Consider the following 24,756-nt stretch of genomic DNA (forward strand, 5'->3'; position numbering starts at 1 on the left):
TAGACAACATATATACCTTTAGATTCACGATAAACTTTGGGTGATAGGACAATAAAATGGTTATATTTATCCGGTTTTATTTCAGGTCATATTGCATGAGAACAGAAACATGGCTAAATAGAAGAACATGAGGTACACACATATTTTACCAAAATAAAATGGTTGACAAACCTCAAATATGTAAGTATAGGGAATCAATACCTCAGTGAAACCCAAAATCAATTATTCAGAAAACCTAATAGCCACAAATTGCAGCAGGACTATTTTTTTTCCCAAGGGAAAAGAACTCAACTATATCCAGTTCATAAACAACACCTGAAATGTGATGGCGTCAAGGTAAGCTAAACCAACCATTGACTATTTACTGACTTGCATACAAAATACCTTTAAGGCCAGGATGGCTTCTTTCTGACATTCGGGATCTTTTTGGGCCAAGTAATGTATGTTTGGTGATGCAAATTAATATAAGTAATAATCAAAGGAAAATCTCTAGGACAATGTATCTTTGTAAGGCTATTCTGCACATGACAGATTCTGTGTTCAAAATCATGTCCTGAATACCTCTGAAAAGCCAGGTATTAAGGACCCTGAGTATACAGTATAAGCCCTGGCTTTGAGGTAGATGCTCACACTCACCATATCACTGTCCTGCTCTCTTGTGTAGGTAACTGGGAGCTTACTGTACACTTAACTAGGCAAGCTGACTCACATTAAAAAGCTTACAAACAAGTCATTTTCTTTTTGAATAATTTCTGTTTATAACTGGCCAGATTCCCTCCATATGAAACATTTAATTGGACAGTATTAATCATTTCGGAGAGGTGGGGCATTGACTTGAATCTAGGATTTTCTTGCAAAATTGTCCCGAAGTATTTCCTTTTTAAAAATATGTGTGTGTTTGTGTGTGTATTTTTTTTGGAGGCCGGGTATTGCTCTGTTTCCTAGGCTGAATGTGATAGTGTGATCACAGCTCTCTGCAGCCTCAACCTCTCAAGGTGAAATGACTGTCCCACCTCAGCCGTCTGAGTAGCTGGGACTACAGGTGTGTGCTACCATGTCGGGGTAATTTTTGCTTTTTTGTAGGAATGGGATTTCACTATGTTGCCTAGGCTGGTCTTGAACTCCTGGACACAAGCAATTCTCCTGCTCTGGCCTTCCAAAGTGTTGAGTTTACAGGTGTGAGCCACCATGCCTGATCTAAATGTTCACTTTTAATCAAGGCCTATAGCCTTGAATTCCATAGTAATGTGGCTCACTAAGTCCTTCTTAATAGAGATTTTCACACTTTCTAAATGGAGGTAGGACTGAGGGACTGTACTAAATACCAGGTAAGCAAGAAGAGCAACCTTCCCCTACCAATACCTCCAGCAACAGTCCCTAGTAACAACAGTAGTAACAGGCATTTTTTTTTTTTTTTTTAGGGAGGCAGCAGTGTGTTCATAATCCTAATAAAGAAAGATAGATCAGGTTGCAGGGAACTGAGGCATGGGACAAAACAAGAGGCAGGGATTAATGAAATCCACAGGGCTTTCTGCTTTAATCCAACCAAATTGCATGAAAATTACTCAATTATGAATTTGGAGTCAGGGATCTCTGCCCTATCTGTATATCCCAGAAAGATTAAAAACAAAATCTAAAATCTCCCTGTATATTGGCGCTCACTCACAGCCCTCTTCCTCAGAACCCTCGTTACTGAACTAGACTTCTCTTTATCTGCCCATGTAATTCCTAGGTCTGTCTGAATGCTTTTAAACTACATAACTCTTGTGTTAGTTTTCTTTTTGGTACATTTGTTAAGTTTTCAAATGGGCCTACCACTGCCACGTGTATTATATTGGAGCTGGCAAAGGCCTGTGACAGATCTCTCTCAAGCCTTTCAGGCCTTTCCTGCCTCAGAGAATGGCTCCCACATGTGGCAGGAAACAAAAAAACACAAATGGATGTCTCACTATTAGGCACTCTATCAAAAACAAGCAACTATGTATGTCTCATCTTAACCTTTGCTAACCTTTAAAATAAAATACTAAGTTAAAAAAAATAAAAACACTTATCTTTTTTTAAACAAGGATTCAGGTGCTAACAACTTATAAAAACGATTGTATTTTTTAAATTTACCATTAAGACATTTCTTATATATTTATTACTAGCTTAAGTAAACCTTAAATTATAAATAATAAACTCTTAGATTGACTGGGTCTTGCTTTACATCAAACTAAAATGCTTTTAAAGGTGAACACAGTGGCTAAACTCCAGGCTTTGATCTCATTAAACTGAGGAGAAAGGAAGCAGTATGTTTCAGAAGTTTAGTATCAACAATCCTAAATTAACTATTGATTAGTTTAACGGCTTAATAAAATCACACCAATTATTCCTTGTGCACTGTAAGAAATGATGGCCATTCAGCTTCCTAAGCAGGGCACTGTAGATAAATGAAAAAAGGTTTTCTTTTTTGAGAAAGTAGATATTGGAGACTTATGAACATTAATAACAATTTAAAAACTGACACAAACTGAAGGAATGAAATAGGTTCTGAATCCTTTGATAGCACACCAGAAATTAACTATGTATTCAGGAAAGAGAAAAACTCATTTGGGCAAAAATATAAAACATAAACAATGAACTTAAAATCTTTTTAGTTTAATTTCCTATTCTCTATTAGCAGTACAGACTAATTACTTTCTTATTTGAAAACCTTATTAATGTATAAAATGTATTATTAAGAGGCAGAGTCTCAAATCTTTTAAAAGTGCAAGCAATTACATACTCATTGATTTAATGAGGTTATAAATGTTTGTGGTATCCAATTTAAAACTAAACCTCTATTAGAGAAGCCTAAAATTTCTAATGTAAGGTATGAATGGAGTGGGCAAAAGATTCCTTCTGTTTCATTTTTCTTTATTTTATTTTTTTATTATTTATTTATTTTTTTCAATTTTTTTTATTGCATTTTAGGTTTTGGGGTACATGTGAAGAACATGCAAGATTGTTGCATAGGTACACACATGGAAGTGTGATGTGCTGCCTTCCTCCCCATCACCTGTATCTGTTTCATTTTTCTAAATATTTGAATAGTTTTCTGGTACCAGGCTACATGACAGATACTGTGACATGATTAATTCACAAACAGTATCTGTCAAATCTGCCAACCATAATGTGATGCGATTTTAAGAGGGTCCATCAGTGAACCCAAACAAAAAAGGTGGAATTTTTGGAATAATTTGGTATATCCTAAATATGACTTATCACCATTTAAAATTCTTTCAGGCCAGGCATGATAGCTCATGCCTGTAATCTCAGCACTTTGGGAGGCTGAGGTGGGTAGATCACTTGAGGTCAGTAGTTTGAGACCAGCCTGGTTTAACACGGTAAACTCCGTCTATACCAAAAATACAAAAAATTAGCCAGGCATAGTGATGCATGCCTGTAGTCCCAGCTACTCAGGAGGCTGAGGCACGAGAATCACTTGAACCTGGGAGGCAGAGGCTGCAGTAAGCGAGATTTGCACCACTGCACTACAGTATGGGAAACAAAGTGAGACTCTGTCTCAAAAAAAAAACCCAACCAACCAACTAAACAAAAACCCACTTTCAAATCTAAAAATAGTTATGTAGCAAATAGTTCTTTTGTAGGGTAGTATATTACCAAAAGCTTAATAGAATTTCATAGAACATTTCTTTGCTAAGACAATACAAACTTAAGGATAGGAAAAAAAAAAAAAAGAGTTTACCAAAATTCCAGGTATCTATTTACAACTAAAATTCTTAGAGCTTCATTTAATGGAGCCGAGTTAGAACCTGGTGGGGGTCAGTAGGTTAAATGATATGTTGGGTGTTTTTGATTCCTCAGTTAATCTTTAAGATTACTTGACACTCTTTTCAAATAGTAGTACCATGGTTAGAACTCTCTGTGGATAGTCTCCTCTCACATTTAATTTAAGTCATGAAAAATCATTACCTTCTAAACATATTCTGCAATGAGTGATGATAAACAGCATGAGAAAGGAATAGGCATGTTATGAAAGATCAATTTATTACTTGTGAAACTCTCTGGACAAGGTACTAATGAAAACTCATTTATTAATCTAGGGTGGAGTTAAATCATGTGCATTTCATCATGTGTGCACTCCTTTGGCTTATATGCAACTTTGTTCTTTAGCTAGCATGAGCAGGATACGTAAGTCTCCATGCAAAATAAAAAGGGGCTATAATAGTCCTCCCTTTCATTTTTCAAGAAAGCTTCCATATGTAGGAAAGAGGTAATACTGTGTGACAAAACAAAGCTAAGTACAAGTGGTTAAGTGTAAGTAAAAAAACCCAAAAAAACCTCATAATTTTATCCCAAGACTGAAATCTACTACCTGCTATTCCCTTCTACTTAGGTCTTTTTAGTGCTCTTACACTGAGAAATTATTCAGAGGGACCACATTTCTCCTAGGATTTATATATGAGCACCTTCAGAGGGCATGAAATATCTGTGTTTCACTCTGAAGTCCACTGGGGGTCTAATACTCAGAAGTTCTTATAAATCACAGTCAGAGGCCTCAAGCCACAGGTTCTCAGTCACTGCCTGAGACTCTGAATGACATGGATGCAGAAACTGCCTTAGTGCACACGGATGTTCCTGGCCACTCTGCCTACTCCACAGGATAGCAGATGCCTAGTGTTACACTGCTTCTCTCACTTGACCAATCCCCAATACATATACGGAAACTAGATTTGGAGAATCAGAAAAGTAGAGGCTTATATTCACTCAATAAAGAAAACCTTCAGGTTGCTTTAAAAGATTACTGTCACTAGTGCAGGGCTTCCTACATTTTAGGGGAGTTGCTTTGTTAGACTCATAAACCCCTTTCAGAAATTTTGGAATTTAAAGTAAGTGAGTTTGCTATTGTTGGGTGATAAGTCTTTAAAAACTGACTATAAAAAATGCTGTATTTCAGCCGGGTGCAGTGGCTCACGCTTGTAATCCCCGCACTTCGGGAGGCTGAGGCAGGTGGATCACAAGGTCAAGAGATTAAGACCATCCTGGCCAACATGGTGAAACCTCATCTCTACTAAAAATACAAAATTAGCTGGGCAAGGTGGTGCATGCCTGTAGTCCCAGCTACTCGGAAGGCTGAGTCAGGAGAATCACTTGAACCCAGGAGGCAGACGTTGCAGTGAGCAGAGACTGCACCACTTACATTCCAGCCTGAGAAACAGAGTGAGACTCTGTCTCCAAAAAAAATGCTATATTTCATGTTATTATTATTAAATACTGCTCTTAATGTTTTTTGTTCGTTTGTTTGGTTAGTTGAGGCAAGGTCTTGCTCCATTGCCCAGGCTGGAGTACACTGACAGAAACATGGCTTACTGCAGCCTCCACTTCCTGGGCTCAAGGGATTCTTCCACCTCAGCTTCCCTAGTAGCTGGGACTACAGGCACATGCTATCATGCATGGCTAATTTTTCAAAGTTTTTTTGTAGAGACAGGGTCTCATTTTGTTGCCTAGGGTAATCTCAAACTCCTGGGTTCAAGTGATCCTCCCACCTTGGCCTCCCAAAATATTTGAATTACAGGTGTGAGCCACTGCTCTTAAATTTAAAACATAATAATTTCATGTTCACATGGATGACTAGATAATTAACTCCTGGATGGAAGGGACTAAAGCTTAATACCTAGAACTGTGCCTGGCACACAGTAGGTGTTAATGAAATGTTTGAACAAATAACATTTATAATTAAGGATATGTACTGCATTCATCCAGCCTCTATCATGCATTCTATACTCTTTCAATATCCAAGGACCATCTCACCTCCCTAATTGCAAGGGAAAGCTTCTATAGGATTCTGCATCAAAGTATTTCCCTAGCAAATGAGACATGCACCTTTTGGCTGCCCAGAAAGACAGGTGGTCTAAAGAGGACAGTTGTAGAACGTACTGTTTCAGCATACACTTCCGAAAATAATGTCTTCAAAACTAGGACAGAACATCTATAGTCATGGGGCTGGGTGCAGTGGCTCATGTCTGTAATCCTAGAACTTTGGGAGGCCAAGGTGGGAAGACTGCTTGAGTCCAGGAGTTCAATGCCAGTCAGGGCCAACATGGTGAAACTCTATTTCTACAAAAAATACAAAAATTATCCAGGCGTGGTGGCATGTGCCTGTAGTCCCAGCTACCTGGGAGGCTGAGGTGGAAGAACTGCTTTAGGTCGAGGCTACAATGAGCCATAACTGTGCAATTGCACCCTAGCCTGGGTGACAGAGTGAGACTCTGCCTCAATAAAATAAAGAAAAAAAGAAAAAAAAAATTCAGTCATGGAATTAGATACCCAGAACATCTTTCCTGTAAGGAAGGAAAAGGAACTAAAATACAGTTTCTGCATGGGGCTTATGATAAGTACATACTTGTATATTATGTAAGATATCACTGTGCCTGTCTTACAGATCAGGAAACACAGGTATCGCAAAAGCAGCCTTACTTACATTGTTAGCCCTTTTGTAAACATGTAAACCACTTACTTCTTTCTGATCAAGTTGAAGAGAGGATTTAATTAAGTCTCGGAGAGCAGTTAGCTGTTTCTTTTCTTCATCCTGGGTCTGTTTTATCTATGAAAAAAATTACTTCTATTACTTACCATTTATACTTTTATAGGTAGAGTTTAATTTATTCAAAAATACCACTCATCACACAACTCCATTATATAGTTGGTTTTCTTATTAAAAGTTCTTTACACTATCTCATTTTTGATATCAGATTTCTCATCTTATAAAAGTACCAGTGGGCTTTGAAATTAGTGAATAATGCAACATGCATTCTTATTAAATAACATATCTAAGCTGGACAATTAACTCTGAAGTACTAAACAGCTTAAGAAATATCATTGAGATTATTTGCTTCTGGTTTTTCAAAGGGTGGTAATGGAAATACCATGATGTGATTCAATAGCCCAGAAAAGAATCCTAAGAATGACCAATGCATACATGAAACTTTACATAGCATGAAATGGGGTCAAGGGATTGGTGCTGCTTTGTTTTTTTTTTTAACCACTTGGGACTTAACTGTAACCTGAACCATGTTAACTACTAAAAGAAAATCAGAAAAAATACACAGCTATGCATTTTTAAAGTTATATAAGAATATAAGGCATTACTTATAATTCTAAAACTTTATTTAGTGATATTTACTCATACTCATAAATATATATGCTTTTATTTACCACCAAATGATTTTTGGGCAACAACTTTACCATTTCTAAAATATGCATTTAGACCAACTAAAAAAAGAGACAGAATATAAAACATACAAAAAAAAAAAAAAAAAAACCATAAATGAAAAGCACAGTGGCTCATGCTTGTAATCCCAGCACTTTGGAAGGTCAAGGCGAGTGGATCACTGAGCTCGGGAGTTTAAGACGAGTCTGGGCAACACAGTGAAACCCTGTCTCTACTAAAAATGCAAAAAATTAGCTGGGAGTGGTGGTGGGTACTTGTGGTTCCAGCTACTTGGAAGGCTATGACATGAGAATCCCTTGAGCCCAGAAGGCAGAGATTGCAGTGAGCTGAGATGGCACCACTGCAGTCTAGCCTGGGTGACAAAGTGAAACTCGATCTGAAAAAACAAAAAACAAAAAACAAAAAAACAAACCCAAACTAACAAAAACCCTATAAACCTGCCTATTCAGAGAGTCACTTAATTTTTAACCTTCCACAATCATACATTCTTTCTGCAATTGCTGATCAGGGAACATCAAATGTGATGCTAACTGAATCGTGAATGCAGAGCCATCTGGAACTGATGGCTACTCTCCTCCCTGCTCCTCTCATGGCCCCAGAAGGCACTCTGGAGTATTTCACCATTGATGACTCCTCTGACTTAAACTGAAGGGTTATCTGCCCTAGGTTTGTACAGACATATCGTTTAATCTTTTCTGCTTTTAACATCTTTCTAATACAGATTTCAAATTCGGTGATATTTATTCATGAAAGCAAGTTAAATTGCATGTATTTTATAAAGAACTTACATTATATAAATCAGCAGCCAGTTTTTCAATGTATTGTTTCAACTTATCAGCTGTTTTCAAGCCATCTTGAAAGAAACTACAAAAAAAAAAAAAATAGATTTACCACCAGTATAAAAAGAAAGAATTTTTGTTTCCTTACATGGAAACAAAAAAAGAAAAAAACTAGAATAACCTGCAAAATCTGAAAATACACAGATCTCTGTGCATGTGTGTGTGTGTGTATATAAAACTGTCTTGTGGGGCCGGGCGCGCTGGCTCACGCCTGTAATCACAGCACTTTGGGAGGCCGAGGCGGGTGGATCACGAGGTCAAGAGATCGAGACCATCCTGGTCAACATGGTGAAACCCCGTCTCTACTAAAAATACAAAAAATTAGCTAGGCATGGTGGCGCATGCCTGTAATCCCAGCTACTCAGGAGGCTGAGGCAGGAGAATTGCCTGAACCCAGGAGGCGGAGGTTGCGGTGAGCTGAGATCGCACCATTGCACTCCAGCCTGGGTAACGAGCAAAACTCCATCTAAAAAAAACAAAAAAACAAAAAAACTGTCTTGTATAGACATATATACTCATTCTCCATGCATTTATCTATACAAGACAGTTATAAAACTAATTATGGTATTTTGTAAAGATTTACCAATGAACAAATTATGGCTACCAGTTGACATTTGACAGAAGATACCACAAGGAGACTGGAAATTTCAGTTGCAGTCCCAAAACAGTGATTTCACAATGTGCATATCCATTATACATAGAACAGTTCTTCCCAGTTGTATCATATTTGAATTCGAGAGAGAGAAAGACGCATTAACCAGTGGAATATCATGAGGTCAATCTAGACACTATAAGAAATATGATGGAACTATAGATAAAGGCAAAAGAAGAGTCAAAGTTCATTCAGTTCCTCAAAGATCCCTGTTTTCCAACATATATTTGAAACATAAGATTTCAAAGCAATAATACCAATGGGTTTGAAAAGCTTTATTCTACAACATATGGTTGCATTATTTCACCTGAGAAATAACAAGAATTAATATCTGTGGAGCATTTATTGCATGCCCAGCAATACTCTAAACACTTTACACAGGGATTTCATGTACACAACCCTAATGAATTAAAGCACTTCAATCTCATCTCCATTTGTAAAACTGAAGTACAGAGTATGTATAAAACTTGGTCAAGTTGCAACTAGTAAGCAGCAGAGCTGGTGGAATTCAGATCAGTTCTGCCAGATTCTGATCCATGCTCTTTACCAGAAGTGAAGGGATTTCTTGTCTCATGTGGCACACTTCCACTCAGGAACCCAGTCTCTGATATCAGTTTAGAGAAATACACAATATACTTCAGGAAACTGGTGTTTAGAATTTTCTCTGCCCTATTGGAAGCTTCTCTAACCATGCCCCCACAGCAGATTATTTCTCAAGATACTATCTGTTTTGCTGTCTCCCCACAATGAGGACCTGGAGCATGAGGACTGTCTCAACTCCCTATCACAGTTGGCCCAACACAAAGGAGACTAAATGAAACAATATCAAGACATTTTAAGTTGTATCTTTTTTTTTTTTATTCTGAGATGGAGTCTTACTCTGTCACCTAGGCTGGAGTGTAGTGGCGCAATCTTGGCTCACTGAAACCTCTGCCTCCCAAGGCAGCTGGGACTACAGGTGCCTGCTACCACACCAGGTTAATTTTCATGTTTTCAGTAGAGACGGGGGTGGGGGCGGGGGCGGTGGGTTCACCAAGTTGATCAGGCTGCTTTCAAACTCCTGATCTCAAGTGATCCACCCACTCTGGCCTCCCAAAATGCTGGGATTACAGGTGTGAGCCACCACACCCAGCATAAGGCATATCTTAATAGACATATTTTGAGCTTAATAAAGTTTTTAAACAACAGGGATGAGAGGGAAAAGGGCCTTTTGGTTAACCATTTAACTGAAAAACACATGAACACAGTAAATCAATATCTCTCTCTCTCTCTCTCTCTCTCTCTCTCTCTCTCTCTCTCTCTCGGACAGGGTCTCACTCTGTCACCCATACTTGATTGCAGTGGCTCAGTGCAGTCTTAACTTTCTGGGGTCAAGTGATCCCTCCACCTCAGCCTTCTGAGTAGCTGGGACTACAGGTGCACCCCACTATGCCTGGCTAAATTTTTATATTTTTTGTAAAGATGAGGTTTTGCCACGTTGCCCAGGCTGTCTTGAATTCCTGGACTCAAGTAATCTGCCCGCCTTGGCCTCCCAGAGTGCTGAGATTACAGGTGTGAGTCACCACCACATCTGGACTAAACTCTCATTTTCTAGCATTTGGTTTTTTTGCACTGCCTATAGTGATGCAAGTTAAACTTCTCAGTACAGAATCTTAAAAGTTTATGTTCTGACCCTTGAATAGCTTCTAAATTTTATCTCTTACCATTTTCCCTTAAAAACTCCAAGGTCTAGCCATGCTACATTATTTCTAGTTGCTCGTTCCTTTTCAACCCATCTTTCCCCACTCAGCCTCTGCATATGCTATTCCCTCTGCCTGGAATGCCCTTCCCCTCTATACCTGCGTAGTAGTCCATTCTCATGCTGCTATGAAGAAACACCTGAGACTGGGTAACTTATAAAGAAAACAGGTTTAATTGACTCACAGTTCCACATGGCTGGGGAGGCCTGATGAAACTTACAATCATGGCAGAAGGCAACTCTTCACAGAGTGGCAGGAGAAAGAATGAGTGCCAGCAGGGGAAATGTCAGACATTTATGTAACCATCAGGTCTTGTGAGATTCACTCATTATCAAGAGAACAGCATGGGGGAAATCACCCCCATGACTCAGTTACCTCCAGCTGGTCCCCGCCTTGACCCATGGAGATTATGGAGATTACAATTCAAGATGAGATCTGGGTGGGGACACAGAGCCAAACCATATCAACCTGCCAAATTCTCTTTTATAAAAACTCAGCTCAGTTGCTTCCCCATAAGCAGTATTCTCTAGACCTGATAGTCAAAGCATTGGCTTCACTGAGCAATGGCTTTGTATGGGTACAAAGGTAATCATAGCAAAATCAGTTTTGGTCTGTGATACTGCATTTAAGTAATTTCTGGAGCGAAGTTTTGAAGGCAGAGCACTTAAATTTAAGATGGATGTTGTCAGGACTTCTTACGACTGAAAAAGCAATTGCTTTGGGGTCAGATGATAATGACTAGGAATCTGTGTTCTGGCAAGTCATTTAACTTATCTTGGCCTCAGTTTGCTCAAGTGTAAATGGGCAAAAAATACATGTAAATGGGCAAACAATACAGATAGGACATATGAAATCAGCCAGCAAAGTGTGGGGCAGTTAGCATGTGCTCAGAAAATGATTCCCTTCCCTGGAGCTGCACAACTTTATCATATAAGGAGTTATTTCCTTTGTAGTGGGATACAGATTCCTGGCAGATATTTTTGAAAAGGTATTTCATTTTCACTTTAAACATAAAGGGAATTTAATCATTATGCTTAAAAATATGTGAGTTTTGCTTGGGAGACAGGTGCACCAAGATCTCAGAAATCACCACTGAAGAACTTATCCATGCAACCAAAAACCACTTGTATACCAGACACTATTGAAACAAAAATTTTAAGAAAAGAATAGAACACAAATCAAATCTCTCCCCAATTTTTTTTAAAAGGTGAGTTTCAATGAGAATGCTCTAGATCTGCCAATATGGTAGCCACTAGTCACACAAAGCTATTAAAAATTAAATAAAAAATTCTGCTCCTGAAGTATCACAAGCCATATTTCGAGTGCTCAATAGCCATGTGTGGCCAGTGGGTACCATGCAGATGGTAAATAATATGAACATTTCCACCATGGCAGAAAGTTCCACTGGACAACACCACTCTAGATAAAGAATAAGCAGGCCGGGCGCGGTGGCTCACGCCTGTAATCCCAGCACTTTGGGAGGCCAAGGCAGGTGGAACACAAGGTCAAGAGATCGAGACCGTCCTGGCCAACATGGTGAAACCCCGTCTCTACTAAAAATACAAAACAATGAGCTGGGCGCGGTGACGTGCACCTGTAGTCTCAGCTACTCAGGAGGCTGAGGCAGGAGAACTGCTTGAACCCAGGAGGCGGAGGCTGCAGTGAGCCAAGATCGCGCCACTGCACTCCAGCCTGGCGCCTGGCGATGAAAGCAAGACTCTGTCTCAAAAAAAAAAAAAAGCAAATATTTGAAGAGCACAAAAGAAATACTGAAGAACACATTATAAATTTTAGGGAAAAAGAGGGAACTGTTTTAGTTTGAAATGGCATTGATAAAAGTGAAAATTCCTGTTAACTATAAGGCTGAAGAAAGATTCCAAACAAATTTACTTTCCTTCAGCTTCAATTATTCAGACTATTACATACCCAGAGACTAAGAAAAATCAGTGTAATGATTGCTTTAATCTGTAGCATGATCCCATTTTTGTAAACAAAACAAGCCAGATACGTGAATTCAGTAATCACCTAAGTGAGGAGATTATAGGTTTTTGTTATTTTTCCTTGAGTTTCTAATTTTGTTTCTCAAGAATATACTGTATTACTCTTTAAAACAAAATTAAAGACTCAACATTTTGTCTGGGATGAACAATTAGGATGTGAACCCCTTGCAGAAAGTCATTATAGGGCCGAGTTCCAGTTTTGATAAGAAATAGAGCAGGAAAGGAGGACAAGTTGCAGGAGAAGAACAAAATAACCATGGTAGTCATTAGCAATGTATTAGTGACACAAAGCAAAGGGTGACATGCTGTCATCTGCACTGTCCCTCTGTGTTTCATTCTCTCCTTGAGGGTCATAGTTCCAGCTGTGGACAAGGTAGACAGCCATCACAGGTGGACACCTGCCACAACATTTCACAGAGGGCAATGGCTTCTCTGTTCCTCTTTTCTCTCTTCTGTTTTAGCTGGTCCTAGTTCAGTGGACGTGCAAGGGCTACTGCACACGTGGCTCACGCCTGTAATCCTAGTACTTTGGGAGGCCGAGGCAGGAGGACTGCTTGAGCCAGGAGTTTGAGACCAGCTCAGGCAACATGGTTGAAGCCCCATCTCTATAAAAAACACAAAAATTAGCCAGGTGTTATGGTACATGCCTGTAGTCCCAACTACTTGGGAGGCTGGGGTGGGAGGATTGCTTGCACCCAGGAGGTTAAGGCTGCAGTGAGCTGTGATCGTACCACTGCACTCCAGCATTGGGTGAGAGAGTGAGATTCTAAATCCAGGAGAAAAAAAAAAAAAAAAAAGCAAGGGCTTAGGAGTCAAAACTATATTGTATTTTATATTTTGGCTCTAAACCTTACTATATGTAAATAACCTGGGAAGGTTATTTACTCTGTCTGAATAATAGCATGCTCATCTCCAAATGTAAACATTTTCTAGTTTCAAGGAGCGTCAGATGAGCTACTACATATAAAAGTGTTGTTAACTGGAAAGTGAAGCATGTGTGTGAGTTCTGATTACCTATCACTACATGTAACACATAAATCTTCCAAATAGAAGGGAAAATTACCTCCAGGACATCTCATTTATCTTTTAGCCATTTTCTCTATAAGTTACTGTAACATAACGAGATCTTCAGAAGATAAGTAACAGTAATGGCAGCTAATATGTTACTGAGTATTTGGTCTTTACCAGTTACCTCCCTATTATACACAATTAACGGAATCTCTTTTTAGTCTCACTACAGAACCAACCAGGCAACTAGATGCAGAACTTCCAGCCCCACCTCTTCTCCCACCTCTGGGAAGGGCAGAGAGGCTGGAGATTGGGCCAATCACCAACAGCCAGTGATTTAATCAATCATGCCTATGTCATAGGACCTCTATAAAATCCTCTAAATTAAGGTATTTAGAGAGCTGCTGGGTTAGTGAACACACGCAATCTTTTGTGTCTGGCTTCTTTCACTTAGCATTAATGTTTTAAATGCTCACCCATATTGTAACATGTATCAATATTTCATTCACATTCAGCACTGTGGCTGAACTATGCTCCATTTTGATATACCACATTTTGTTTAATCTTTTATCGGCTGATGATTATTTGGGTGTTTCGGTGTTTTGGCTGTTGTAAATAATGCTGCTATAAATATTCATGTACCAGTGTTTGTTTAAATACCTGCTTTCTGTTCTTTTTGGTATACAACTAGGAGAGGAACTGCAGGATCATATGCTAATTTTATCTTTAACTTTCTGAGAAGTTCCCAAACTGTTTTCCAAAGAAGTTGCATCATTTACATTCCTACTGGCAATGCATAGGTTGCAATCTTTCCACATCCTCACCAAGACTTTTTTTTTTTAAATTACAACAATCCCCGTGGATATGAAGTGCTATTTCACTGAAGTTTTGATTTGTACTTACCAAGGACTAATGACGTTGAGCACCTTTTCATGTGTTTTTCTCTGTGTGTGTGTGTATAATTTTTTTAATATAAAGAGTCTTGTACTATTGCCCAGGCTAGAGTGCAGTGGTGTCATTATGGCTCACTGCAGCCTTGATCTCCTGGGCTCAGGCGATCCTCTCACCTCGGCCTCCCAGGTAGTTGGGAATATAGGCGCATGCCACCACACTTGGGTAATTTTTAAATTTTTTTTGTAGAGACAAGAGTCTCCCTGTGTTACCCAGGCTGGTCCCGAACTCCTGGGCTCAAGTGATCCTCCTACCTCGGTTTCCTAAACTGCTAGGTTTATAGGTGTGAGCCAGCACATCTGGACTGTCGCTGAGTTCTTTATATATTATGGATATCCGACTCTTATCAGAAAAATGTTGTGTAAATATTTTCTCCTATTCTGTGGGTTATCTTTTACTTTCTTGATAATATACTTCCATGAACAAAAGTTTTTAATTTTGAAGCCCAATTTATATTTTCTTTAGGTTCCTGTGCTTACGTTGTCTGCTTTGACATGTTTACTAAGCATTTATTAAATCAATGAACGTGACTTTGAGCAAAATACTGATCCTTTCTGAGCTAAAATTTCTTGAGTGTTGGGAATATTAAATGAGAAAACAAATGCAAGAACTTTTAGAAGTAGAGTCTATATAAGTCGGCCTAGAAAATAAGCTCTCAGTAAATGTTAGTTATTATTATTACTACCTGTAAAATGACAGATAATAAAACAATGTAAATGCTCTTGACTCCGCAGGTCATAATGACACTTGTGAGTTGGTAAAAGAAGCAGGTGGACAGGAGGATATGTCTCTTTTGAAAGCAGTATGTAACTGAGAATGTTTATGTCTGAAAATGAGCAGTAATTAGTGTGAGTGAGCTGAAATATAAAGTTAAAAGCCCTTCTTTTCTGCTCCCTTTATTTATTTTTCCATTGTAGTAGCTTCATCCACACTGAAGTGCCATGACTATTATTGTGAGGGCAAATTCACTGTTGAGTACCAGCTGACTTTGTGCTGAAAGTCACTTTGGGAACTGAAGTAAGTACTGAGAAATCTTAAAAACAAAACAAAAAAAAAACACCTAAGTAGAGAATGCCTAACAGGTCCACACAATATATTTATTCAGAGTTTTAAGAAACTGACTGAAGTAGAAAAGAATAAAGAAAACTACCCTGGCTTCTTACTGTGACAGAGTTCTTGGGGTTCAACCATGGAGCCACTTTTAGTTGAATCCCCTTATAATAAGGTTTTACTGCTTGATGACTTAGAACACCTCTCTCCCTACAAGGTTTTTACTGTGTACGGTTTTCTTCTGATGATCTCTCTGTGACCTAGGGGACATTCTTCTACCAGATTGCAATCTGGCAACCAAATTCTAGCCATCCTCCAAGTTCAATGACAAGTCCCACCACCTCCTTCAAGGTGCTAGCACCTTCTCCTCAGTCCTCCTGGTATCAGGAGTCTCTCTTCCTTTTTTTTTTTTTGAGACAGAGTTTTGCTCTTGTTGTCCAGGCTGGAGTGCAATGGTACTATCTCGGCTCACTGCAATCTCCATTTCCCAGATTCAAGTGATTCTCCTGCCTCAGCCTCCCAAGTAGCTGGAATTATAGGCATGCGTCACCACATCCGGATAATTTTGTATTTTTAGTAGAGATAGGGTTTTGCCATGTTGGTCAGGTTGGTCTCGAATTCCTGACCTCTAGTAATCCACCTGCCTCTGCCTCCCAAAGTGCTGGAATTACAGTTGTGAGCCAACACACCCAGCTGTCCCTCTTCCTCTTGATGCTCCATGGTACTAGCCCCATTATGATTAATAATGGATCTGACTTACTTCTTATACCTAACAATTAGCTCCTGAGGGGAGAAGTCTTGATTTATCTCTATCCCAGAACTGGGCACAGTCTCTTGATTTTTGGTAAAAGACTAAAAAATATTTGTGGAAAGAGAAAAAGCAAAGAATAAAGGGAGGATGCATTAGCTACACAAGTTTGAATCACCTTTATTAGCGAAGGCTAATACATGTATAGTTTATAAAGCATCTTTTATTTTGAAAAACTTGTTTGTGTAGGCCAAGTTCTTCTTTATAGACTTAGAGAATTTAAGATGAAAATAGATTTCTAAAGTCAGGTAAAATCAGTTTTGTTGCCAAAGTATTGTAGAATTTAGGAGTCTGAGAGATTCCCTTATTTCTTTAAAATTTTCAAAGGAATTCAATGTTTCCAGGAAAACTAAATTTGATGAAAGATGAGAAATTCCACCCAATACTAAAATAAGGGACCACCAAAACAAAGTTTCATAACTGCCCAACCACACTGAAGTCAAAAGTAAGCTAGTTAGGTCTTGAGCAAACAAACTTAATCTTAAGAAGGTAAAAACTGTTTCTACTTCAATATATTATTTTTATTTTTGAAAGACATCTTTGTAAGGTACAATTTACTTTGAAAAGAGAAAAAAAACTTAACGCCATCAAATTTTTGTAAACAACCATTTGATCACCAAAAAGGTTTTCCTGAAGAGAAACATTCTAGACAATAAAACATATAAATACATAATTTAAAATATCACTTAGAATCATCACGGCTGTCAACACATACAAGGTTGCAGGCACTAGGCTAAGCACTCCATATGCATTCTCATTTGTACTTTTTACAGCCTTACAAAAACCTTAGGGTGCTACAGAACCATAACTCAATTTGACAGATGAGTATACGAGATTTGGTGAAGTACCTGATTAAGAATATAGTTACCTAGCTGCAAAGTCAAAATGTGGACTCATCTAATTTGAATAACTCAAGCTTTGTGCTTTTTCTATAATATTAATGCTGACCTCCTTAAATGTTTTAGTTGAATACAGGTATCTTTCTAAATATAACATTATTGAAAGAATAAGAAAGACCAAAGGAAACTGTTAATCTAACTTTTTGGAGAGTATTTAATCTATTAACCTTTATATTATAATAACATTAACCTTTATATTATTATGCTTATGAAAGCTGTCCATACCACTTCTGGAAGGTCCTTGGATTATTTTCTGTGTAACTTCCAGAAACTAATACAGACTTTACTAATAGTAACTGGCACATTTTCACACACAAACTCTACCAGAAAATCCATGAAAGTTAACCCAATAAGTAAACGAAGTAAGCAGGCAAATGTGGCATCATAGACTCATGAACATAATAAAAAGGTAGCCCTGCAATACAGGTAAACATGGTGCCACAGTAGAACAATGAATCTCTCTCAAAATATAACACCAATTATATAGGAATCCATGTATAAAAGCAAAGTATTCTTAATGCCCAAACTATTTAAATTCATTTAATTTAGATGGAACAAAACAAAACTGAAGACTCCAGGTGGAAATACATGGTGTAAATAATGCAGTAATAGGCAAAATGCCACGTAAGAGAGGCAGGGAAGAGGGTCATCAGAACTGGCATGGGATCATGCATCTGTAATAAGAGCTCCACAGGCGGTCAAAGTTAGGGAGAAATATTTATAAGTATTTGCCTTCTTGAAAGGAAGACAGTATTTTTAAGCCCTAATTTGAGCTACTGATTTGTATAAGATACTGAAGATGGAAGACACTATTTCTTATCTATTTAGCTGAAAAACGTCATCATATCACAGTATTTAGTCATGAGATGAAGAAAAGAAACAGGATTAGGACAAATAAAGTACAGGGGGCAATAATTGGGCTAATAATAATGCTTGCAATATTCTACTCACTTGCACTGTGCATGGTAATACTTTATAAGATTCTGCAGCAGATCCACACCCTTTTTGGTCTTGATTTCATTAACTTTAATGAGATACTGTGGAAATAAAACAGGATTTTATGTTTGTTAATTCCAGATAGGGCTCTTCACCCTGAATCTGCACAAGTTACCAAGCCTTGGTGTCCTTTAGACAGTTTAGAGAATGCTGATTGGCACAGTCACAAAGTGTACAAAACAAACTGGCTAGAGAGTTAGCATTTTGTAAATTCTTTTATGATTAGTTTATCCGACAAGCAGAAATGAAACACAGCCAAGACATTCTAGAATTATTATTTCCCCTTGGTGCAATGGATCTCAAACATATAGTTCATATGGTCAAAAATCTGAAAAATGGATTGTTTTTTGCAGAAAGTAAGTAGAATAGCATTCTCATCAAAGAATATACCATAAGATATTAAAACTTGAGGAAAAAGAGGTGAATCAGAAAGAATTTTTGCTACTCAAAAATGAAAAAATATACCATTATTAATTTACTCAGGTAACTAAACACTACTGGTCAAGATTTTCTACTGACATTGTTTGCTGCTTGCTTACTTCTTTTATGGTGTGAAAAGGTTCATGAGCACACAAATCCAAGTAGCCAAAGGGTTATGAAACAGAAAGAGAGAAAGAGAGAAAAAAAAGAGGTGGGAGGGGAGGGAGGGAGGGGAAGGGCAGAGGAGGGGAGAGAAAGGGAGGGGAGGAGAAGGGCAGAGGAGGGGAGGGGAGGGGAGGGGAGGTGAAGGGAGGCTGAAGCATGAGAATTGCTTGAACCCAAGAGGCAGAGGTTGCAGTGAGCCAAGATCATGCCACTGCACTCCAGCCTGGCGACAGAGCGAGATTCTGTCTTAAAAAAAAAAAAAATCTCTTACTCAACAGCAATGTCTGAACAGGTGGGTTTATAGGTCAAGAAATGTTCGTGTTCAACTGGAATTCAGTTTGAGAGCCACTGCTCTAAGTTTAAGGCAGCATGCTTTTTGTTGCATTTTTTGTGACTTTCTTAATGACACCTTCATTTGAGTTTTCATTCAAACTTGACATATGGTTAAATAAAAACATGCTCTAAATATATACCAATAAAACAATATTCACCAGTGTTACCTCTCACCAATGTCTTCCTTCCACAACCACTCACAAGCAACATTAAGGTTCTCACCAAAGAATCCTGTTTTGGCTTAAAGAGCCCCATAGGACCAAGGCTCAAAATATGAGATAACAGTGCAATGGCAGGTTCCCAAAAAGCTTGGAGAAAAATGGAGATTAGAATCCTTAAGAAACAGTTCCCTCTCTAATAATCAAACACAGTCTGCCTTTAAGCATAAAGACTGCTGACTAGCAGGAAAAATTACAGTTGTTATAATTCTAGGCAAATGATGGAAAAGTCCATTCTTACTTCACACATTTGGAGCTGGAAGAGGCGCCTTTCCTTCTCCATTTCTTCTGCAATCTCTGCTCCTGTTATCTCTGTGCGGATCATCCCATGTTGTTTTGCATGCTCTCTTTTCTCTTTCTCAATTTTTGTACTGTAATTAAAGCCAATGTCATTTAAAAAAAAATACGCTCATGTACAACACCAACAGTAGACCCTAATACAAACTATGGAATGAGGTGATGATGTGTCTATGTAGGTTCATCAACTGTATCAAATGTACCACTCTGGTGAGAGTCAGTGATAACGGGGGAAGCAGTGTGTGGGGAGGGAGCATATGGGAACTCTCGGTGTCTTCTGCTCAAGAAAGAAGTCTACTAAAAACAAATCACACTCATGTCTTCCCTTTAGCAAAAGCCACTGATTATTAATTCCTAAAGTTAAGAAGCAAGAATTCTTAAGTTGGTAGAATCAATCAGAAGTAAAAGCCTATGTTCAAAAAGAACACACATACTGTATGGATTTTCATATGGGAAGCTTCTTACATTTTTACTTTGATCTTACACATGATAGCTTCATATAAATTCTCTTACATTTTGGTAGGCACAAAGAAATTCTGATAGTTTACCTACTCTTTGGTAAAGTACTTTATAATAAAAAAGAATCTGAAAGTTGGGAGACATAAGGCTTTCCTTGAATATCAACAGCTTACAAGACTTCAATTATTTCAAAATAATTAAAGTATATAATGGATCTTTGTGGTTATGCACAAAATTTAGTCAAAGATAATTTCCAATATCCTCTAAACTTGAGCTATTTCCCCCTTCCAAGAACATATTTTAATCAGTCAACCACTTGTTACTGGACTGTAAAAAATTCAGAAGAAATCCCAACACATAACTTGGAATCCTATGAAAATGTTCTTCTGTGTGTGTGTGGGGGGGGGGGGTGGGGTGGGTTAGGGAAAACCAGGTGATGAAGAAAGGCCTATATTAAACCTATAGTATCCAATGCTATGCTTGGCTCTGATACTTATACTCTGGTAATAATACCAATGATTATAGCCTGCTTTCCAAAAATCCATTAACCTGAAAATGGACTTCTAATTTCAGAAACAACCTGTAATTTCTAGATTTCTAGTTGTGAATGCAAAGATTAACTGATTTAACCTTCAAGTCTTCTTTAAGTTATGCTGGTGGTAGGGGAAAGCAAACCCCAAAGAAAGCCAACATCCTTACCTATATACATACACACAGTGGAAAATCCACCCATCAACCCAATGTAAAATCTACTTATAAACCCAGTTGGGATTGACTCTAATACCCTAATGCTATTATATTTAAGAAACTCTTTAATCACGCCACCTTGGCAGTCAAAGAGGCATGATAACAGGGATTTTAACAGAAAGAGAATAAATCTCAGCTCTCTCTCCACTGATGTGGGTGGGAAGAGAAGAAATATGGAGGGACAGGCATAACCTAATTACAAGCCTTTCAATTTACCATGGTGACTTAAACATACATGTCTTTATTTCTTCTTCCTCCAGTGATTCCACTAAGATGAGAGTAAAGGCATAAAACCGGATAATCTCCCAAAGACAAGAAGAAATGAAGACAAAAAAGGATGTTAGAATTCAATAAGTATTTGGAAGAGCAAAGTTGAAGAGAGAAGGAGAGCACCTCAAACTATAGGGTTCCCTGCCTCCCTTGCTTACATAGCTTCTAAAATGCCACCATATGTGATTCCCAAAGTGCTGAGATTACTAGGCAGGAGGCTGAAAGAACTGCAAGGCTCTGAGACAAACCTCAGACACTGACATTTGGAATACCCCTAATGAAAGAGCTGCCATTACATCCTAAAACTTGAAACCTAAAAAGACTTTCTGCTTTCTTGCAGAAAGTGGATCTCTAATGATGTATATGAGCTTTTAGTCTTTGAGTACCTTGCTCTAAAATATGAATGCACCCAAAGATTATACATCTCCAAAATGAAAGTGAGAGTAAGCAAAGTATTAATAACAAAAGGGAGGATTGGGAAGGAACCAGAGGCAATAAGGAAGCAGATAAACATTTTATAAGATGTCATTAAATCTTCAGCTAAAATATTGCACCTATGAAACAAGAAATAGAAACTATAAACCCATTTGAGCAAAAGAGCTTATAGAAATTTAAAATGACAGCCAAAATAAAAAAGCTAACTGAAACTGTGGGGAAAAAACACTTAAAAAAATAACCTAAAATATCATACAAATAGAACAGAAAAGAGAAGAAAATTGTAAGTCTAGGAAGTCAAATATTATATGATGAAAATTCCAGAAAGAGGAAAAAAAGAAAAAACAGGAGGAATTACAAGAAGTTTCCAGGAATGATGAATGAAAACTTGTAAACAGAAAAATCACAAACAGAATACAGATACCATGGCACATGAAGACTCTTCATAAAACCTTTTATAGAGACAAGACTTTACATTTTCTAACCGAAAATAAAAGAAACAAACAAAAACCACATATCACATACAAATAAATGGGAATCAGATTGGTATCAGATTTTTTTTATTAGCAACACTGGAAAGTAGAAAACAATGGAACGATGCCTTCAACATGTGCTTCAACTAAGCAAACAATACCTGCCTTCAACAATGGAACAATGCCTTCAACAATTTGAGATAAAATGTTTATTATTATTGTTTTAGAGACAGTCTTGATCTTTCACCCAGGCTGAGTGCAGTGGTCCGATCTCAGCTCACTGCAACCTCTGCCTCCTGGGTTCAGGCAATTCTCCTGCCTCAGCCTCCTGAGTAGCTGGGACTACAGGTGCCTGCCAACATACCCGGCTCATTTTTGTATTTTTTAGTAGAGACAGGGTTTCACCATGTTGGCCAGGCTGTTCTCAAACTTCCAACCTCAAGTGATTTGCCTGCCTTGGTTTCCCAAATTGCTGAGATCACAGGCATGAACCACTGCGCCTGAAAGTTATTATAAAATCAGTATTTTCTATGTGGCCAAACTCTCACTTTTTGTGGTGGCAGAATGAAGATAATTTTGGAAATACAAAACCTGAAATCTTTTCCTCCTTTAGAGCTGTTCTCTGAAAACTACTGAAGTAATGGGCCAGCAAAATTGGAACTATACAAGAGAAAGGAAGTAGATTTAAAACTAAAGAGAGTCAAAGGCCATCTCAGGATGGCAACTGTACTGCTGATCTAAAAGGGATGTCTCCAAGAAAAGAACAGAAGGAACTGACACAATTTAATACTCAGAGATACATAATTATAATAAAAGACATAATGTACTTTGTAAACAGAAATATTGACAGGTATCTGACATCTGCTGGAGCAGATGATAAAAATTCACAGACGGCTGGGCGCAGTGGCTCACGCCTGTAATCCTAGCACTTTGAGAGGCCAAGGCAGGTGGATCATGAGGTCAACAGATTGAGACCATTCTGGCCATGGTGAAACCCCGTCTCTACTAAAATACAAAAAATTAGCCGGGTGTGGTGGTGTGCACCTGTAGTCCTAGCTACTCAGGAGGCTGAGGCAGGGGAATAGCTTGAATCCGGGAGACAGAGGTTGCAGTGAGCCGAGATTGTGCCACCGCACTCCAGCCTGGCAAAAGAGTGAGACTCTGTCTCCAAAAAAAAAAAAAATTCACAGAAGATTCATATAGAACTCAGCAAATGAAAAAATGAGGCAAATATGTCATTGAGAAAAAGCAAACAACTGTACTAGATCTAAGAATGGAAATTCAATCCTATTCTACCATTCAGATTAGCAATGAATGCTTACACCTATAAAAATGTAAACACTGAAACAAGTTTAATCAAAAATTGTTCTATTAACCATAATGGATGAACGAGGGTACAAAAATGATGGGGTGTCTGTGCAAGGGAATGTAATCCTCATCTACCAGAGTGATAAATCACAGCCAAAGCTAGAAAGAGCAAGAGAATACTGAGGAACATGTAGGTAAGCCAAGAAGCAGATAAAAGAGTTTAAAAAAGGGGAGGAGGCTGGGCGTGGTGGCTCAGGCCTGTAATCCCAGCATTTTGGGAGGCTGAGGCGGGTTGATCACGAGGTCAAGAAATCGAGACTATCCTGGCCAACATGGTGAAACTCCATCTCTACCAAAAATACAAAAAATTAGCTGGACGTGGTGGCACATGTCTGTAATCCCAGCTACTTGAGAGGCTGAGAATGAAGAATTGCTTGAACCTAGGAGAAGGAGGTTGCAGTGAGCCGAGAATGTGTCATTGCACTCCAGCCTACTCCATCTCAAAAAAAAAAAAAAGAAAAAGAAAAAAGGGGAGGGACTAGCAGGATCAGGAGGGGCAGGCAGAGGACCGCTGGGTTTCCATTAGAGGCACATTTGTTGCCTACTTAAGATTTTCCCTGTCATCATTTGTAAAGAACCCTCTAACATTAGGTGCAGCATTAATTCACCGAGTTTAGACTGTGGAGGACAATATAGATAAATGAGAAGTGCTACAAAGGGTACCTGGTCCATCCTAGAATGCTCTATTCTATGATAAACTCTACGTTGAAGCCACTGTTATTTGGGGTTTCCATTCTATGCTGTATAAGAGTAAGTCTTAACTAGCAAAAGTACTATCTGGAGTTTTATTTTATGTACATTTATCCTTTTGACCAAATGAAATTTGATTCTTAAAAAACTTAGAAATGATTTATTGTGTGACTTCCCCATGCTAAACACTGTGACAACTGCTTCAATACATTACCTTATCTTGTCCTCACAAAAACTCTGAGAAGTAGGTAATTTTTATATTATTTTACAAGTAAGCATCATAAAAAATATTAAGTATTTTATTTTGGCTCAAGGTCACAAAACTGGTAATGGTTCCTAGGTCTATGATCTAAATTATTACAAACTTCACTGCCTCCAGAGTTCTAAATGGAAGACCACAGAAAACATCCAGCCTTCTCCATTATCAAAACTAATAAATGAACTTTTGTGTGGAAGTCACTTTTCTTTCTGTAACTTGTAACTGCATGAGTCCCAGTACATCAAAGAGACAAATGCTTGTTTTCTTTCCTTCCTGAACCACTACAGCAACAAAGCTATCTTAGGAAAATTATTGACAGGGATTTACTAAGCAAACAAATAAAAAACCTGCCTTCATAAGTTCTTAAATTCATGACCCACTCAACTTGCTATTCCTGTTACACATTTCCAGGTCTGAATAATTTTTTTATTTCTTCAATGAAATAAACTATGAGTCAGTAAGCACTG

General features: G+C 38.2%; 1 protein-coding gene and 1 non-coding gene across 4 annotated transcripts in view; one reads left to right on the plus strand and one right to left on the minus strand.

The window, feature by feature from the left end:
* ASAP1 (ArfGAP with SH3 domain, ankyrin repeat and PH domain 1) overlaps window positions 1-24,756 on the minus strand; it is a 366,160-nt gene that overhangs the window by 118,445 nt on the left and 222,959 nt on the right. For all 3 annotated transcript variants that reach the window (XM_064384600.1, XM_064384599.1, XM_064384601.1), the window contains 4 exons: window positions 19,533-19,662; window positions 18,111-18,196; window positions 8,002-8,077; window positions 6,500-6,586 (listed from right to left, as the gene is read on the minus strand). In XM_064384600.1, the coding sequence (XP_064240670.1) occupies window positions 6,500-6,586; window positions 8,002-8,077; window positions 18,111-18,196; window positions 19,533-19,662 (379 nt within the window). The remainder of the gene's footprint in view (window positions 1-6,499; window positions 6,587-8,001; window positions 8,078-18,110; window positions 18,197-19,532; window positions 19,663-24,756) is intronic.
* LOC135278171 (small nucleolar RNA SNORA12) lies at window positions 1,763-1,914 on the plus strand. The gene has a single exon (XR_010345724.1). It is a non-coding gene; the product is annotated as a small nucleolar RNA SNORA12 (small nucleolar RNA).

This window comes from Aotus nancymaae, unplaced genomic scaffold (genome assembly GCF_030222135.1).
Source record: "Aotus nancymaae isolate 86718 unplaced genomic scaffold, 86718_ANA_hifiasm-v0.15.2.pri h1tg000036l, whole genome shotgun sequence".
NCBI lineage: Eukaryota > Metazoa > Chordata > Mammalia > Primates > Aotidae > Aotus > Aotus nancymaae.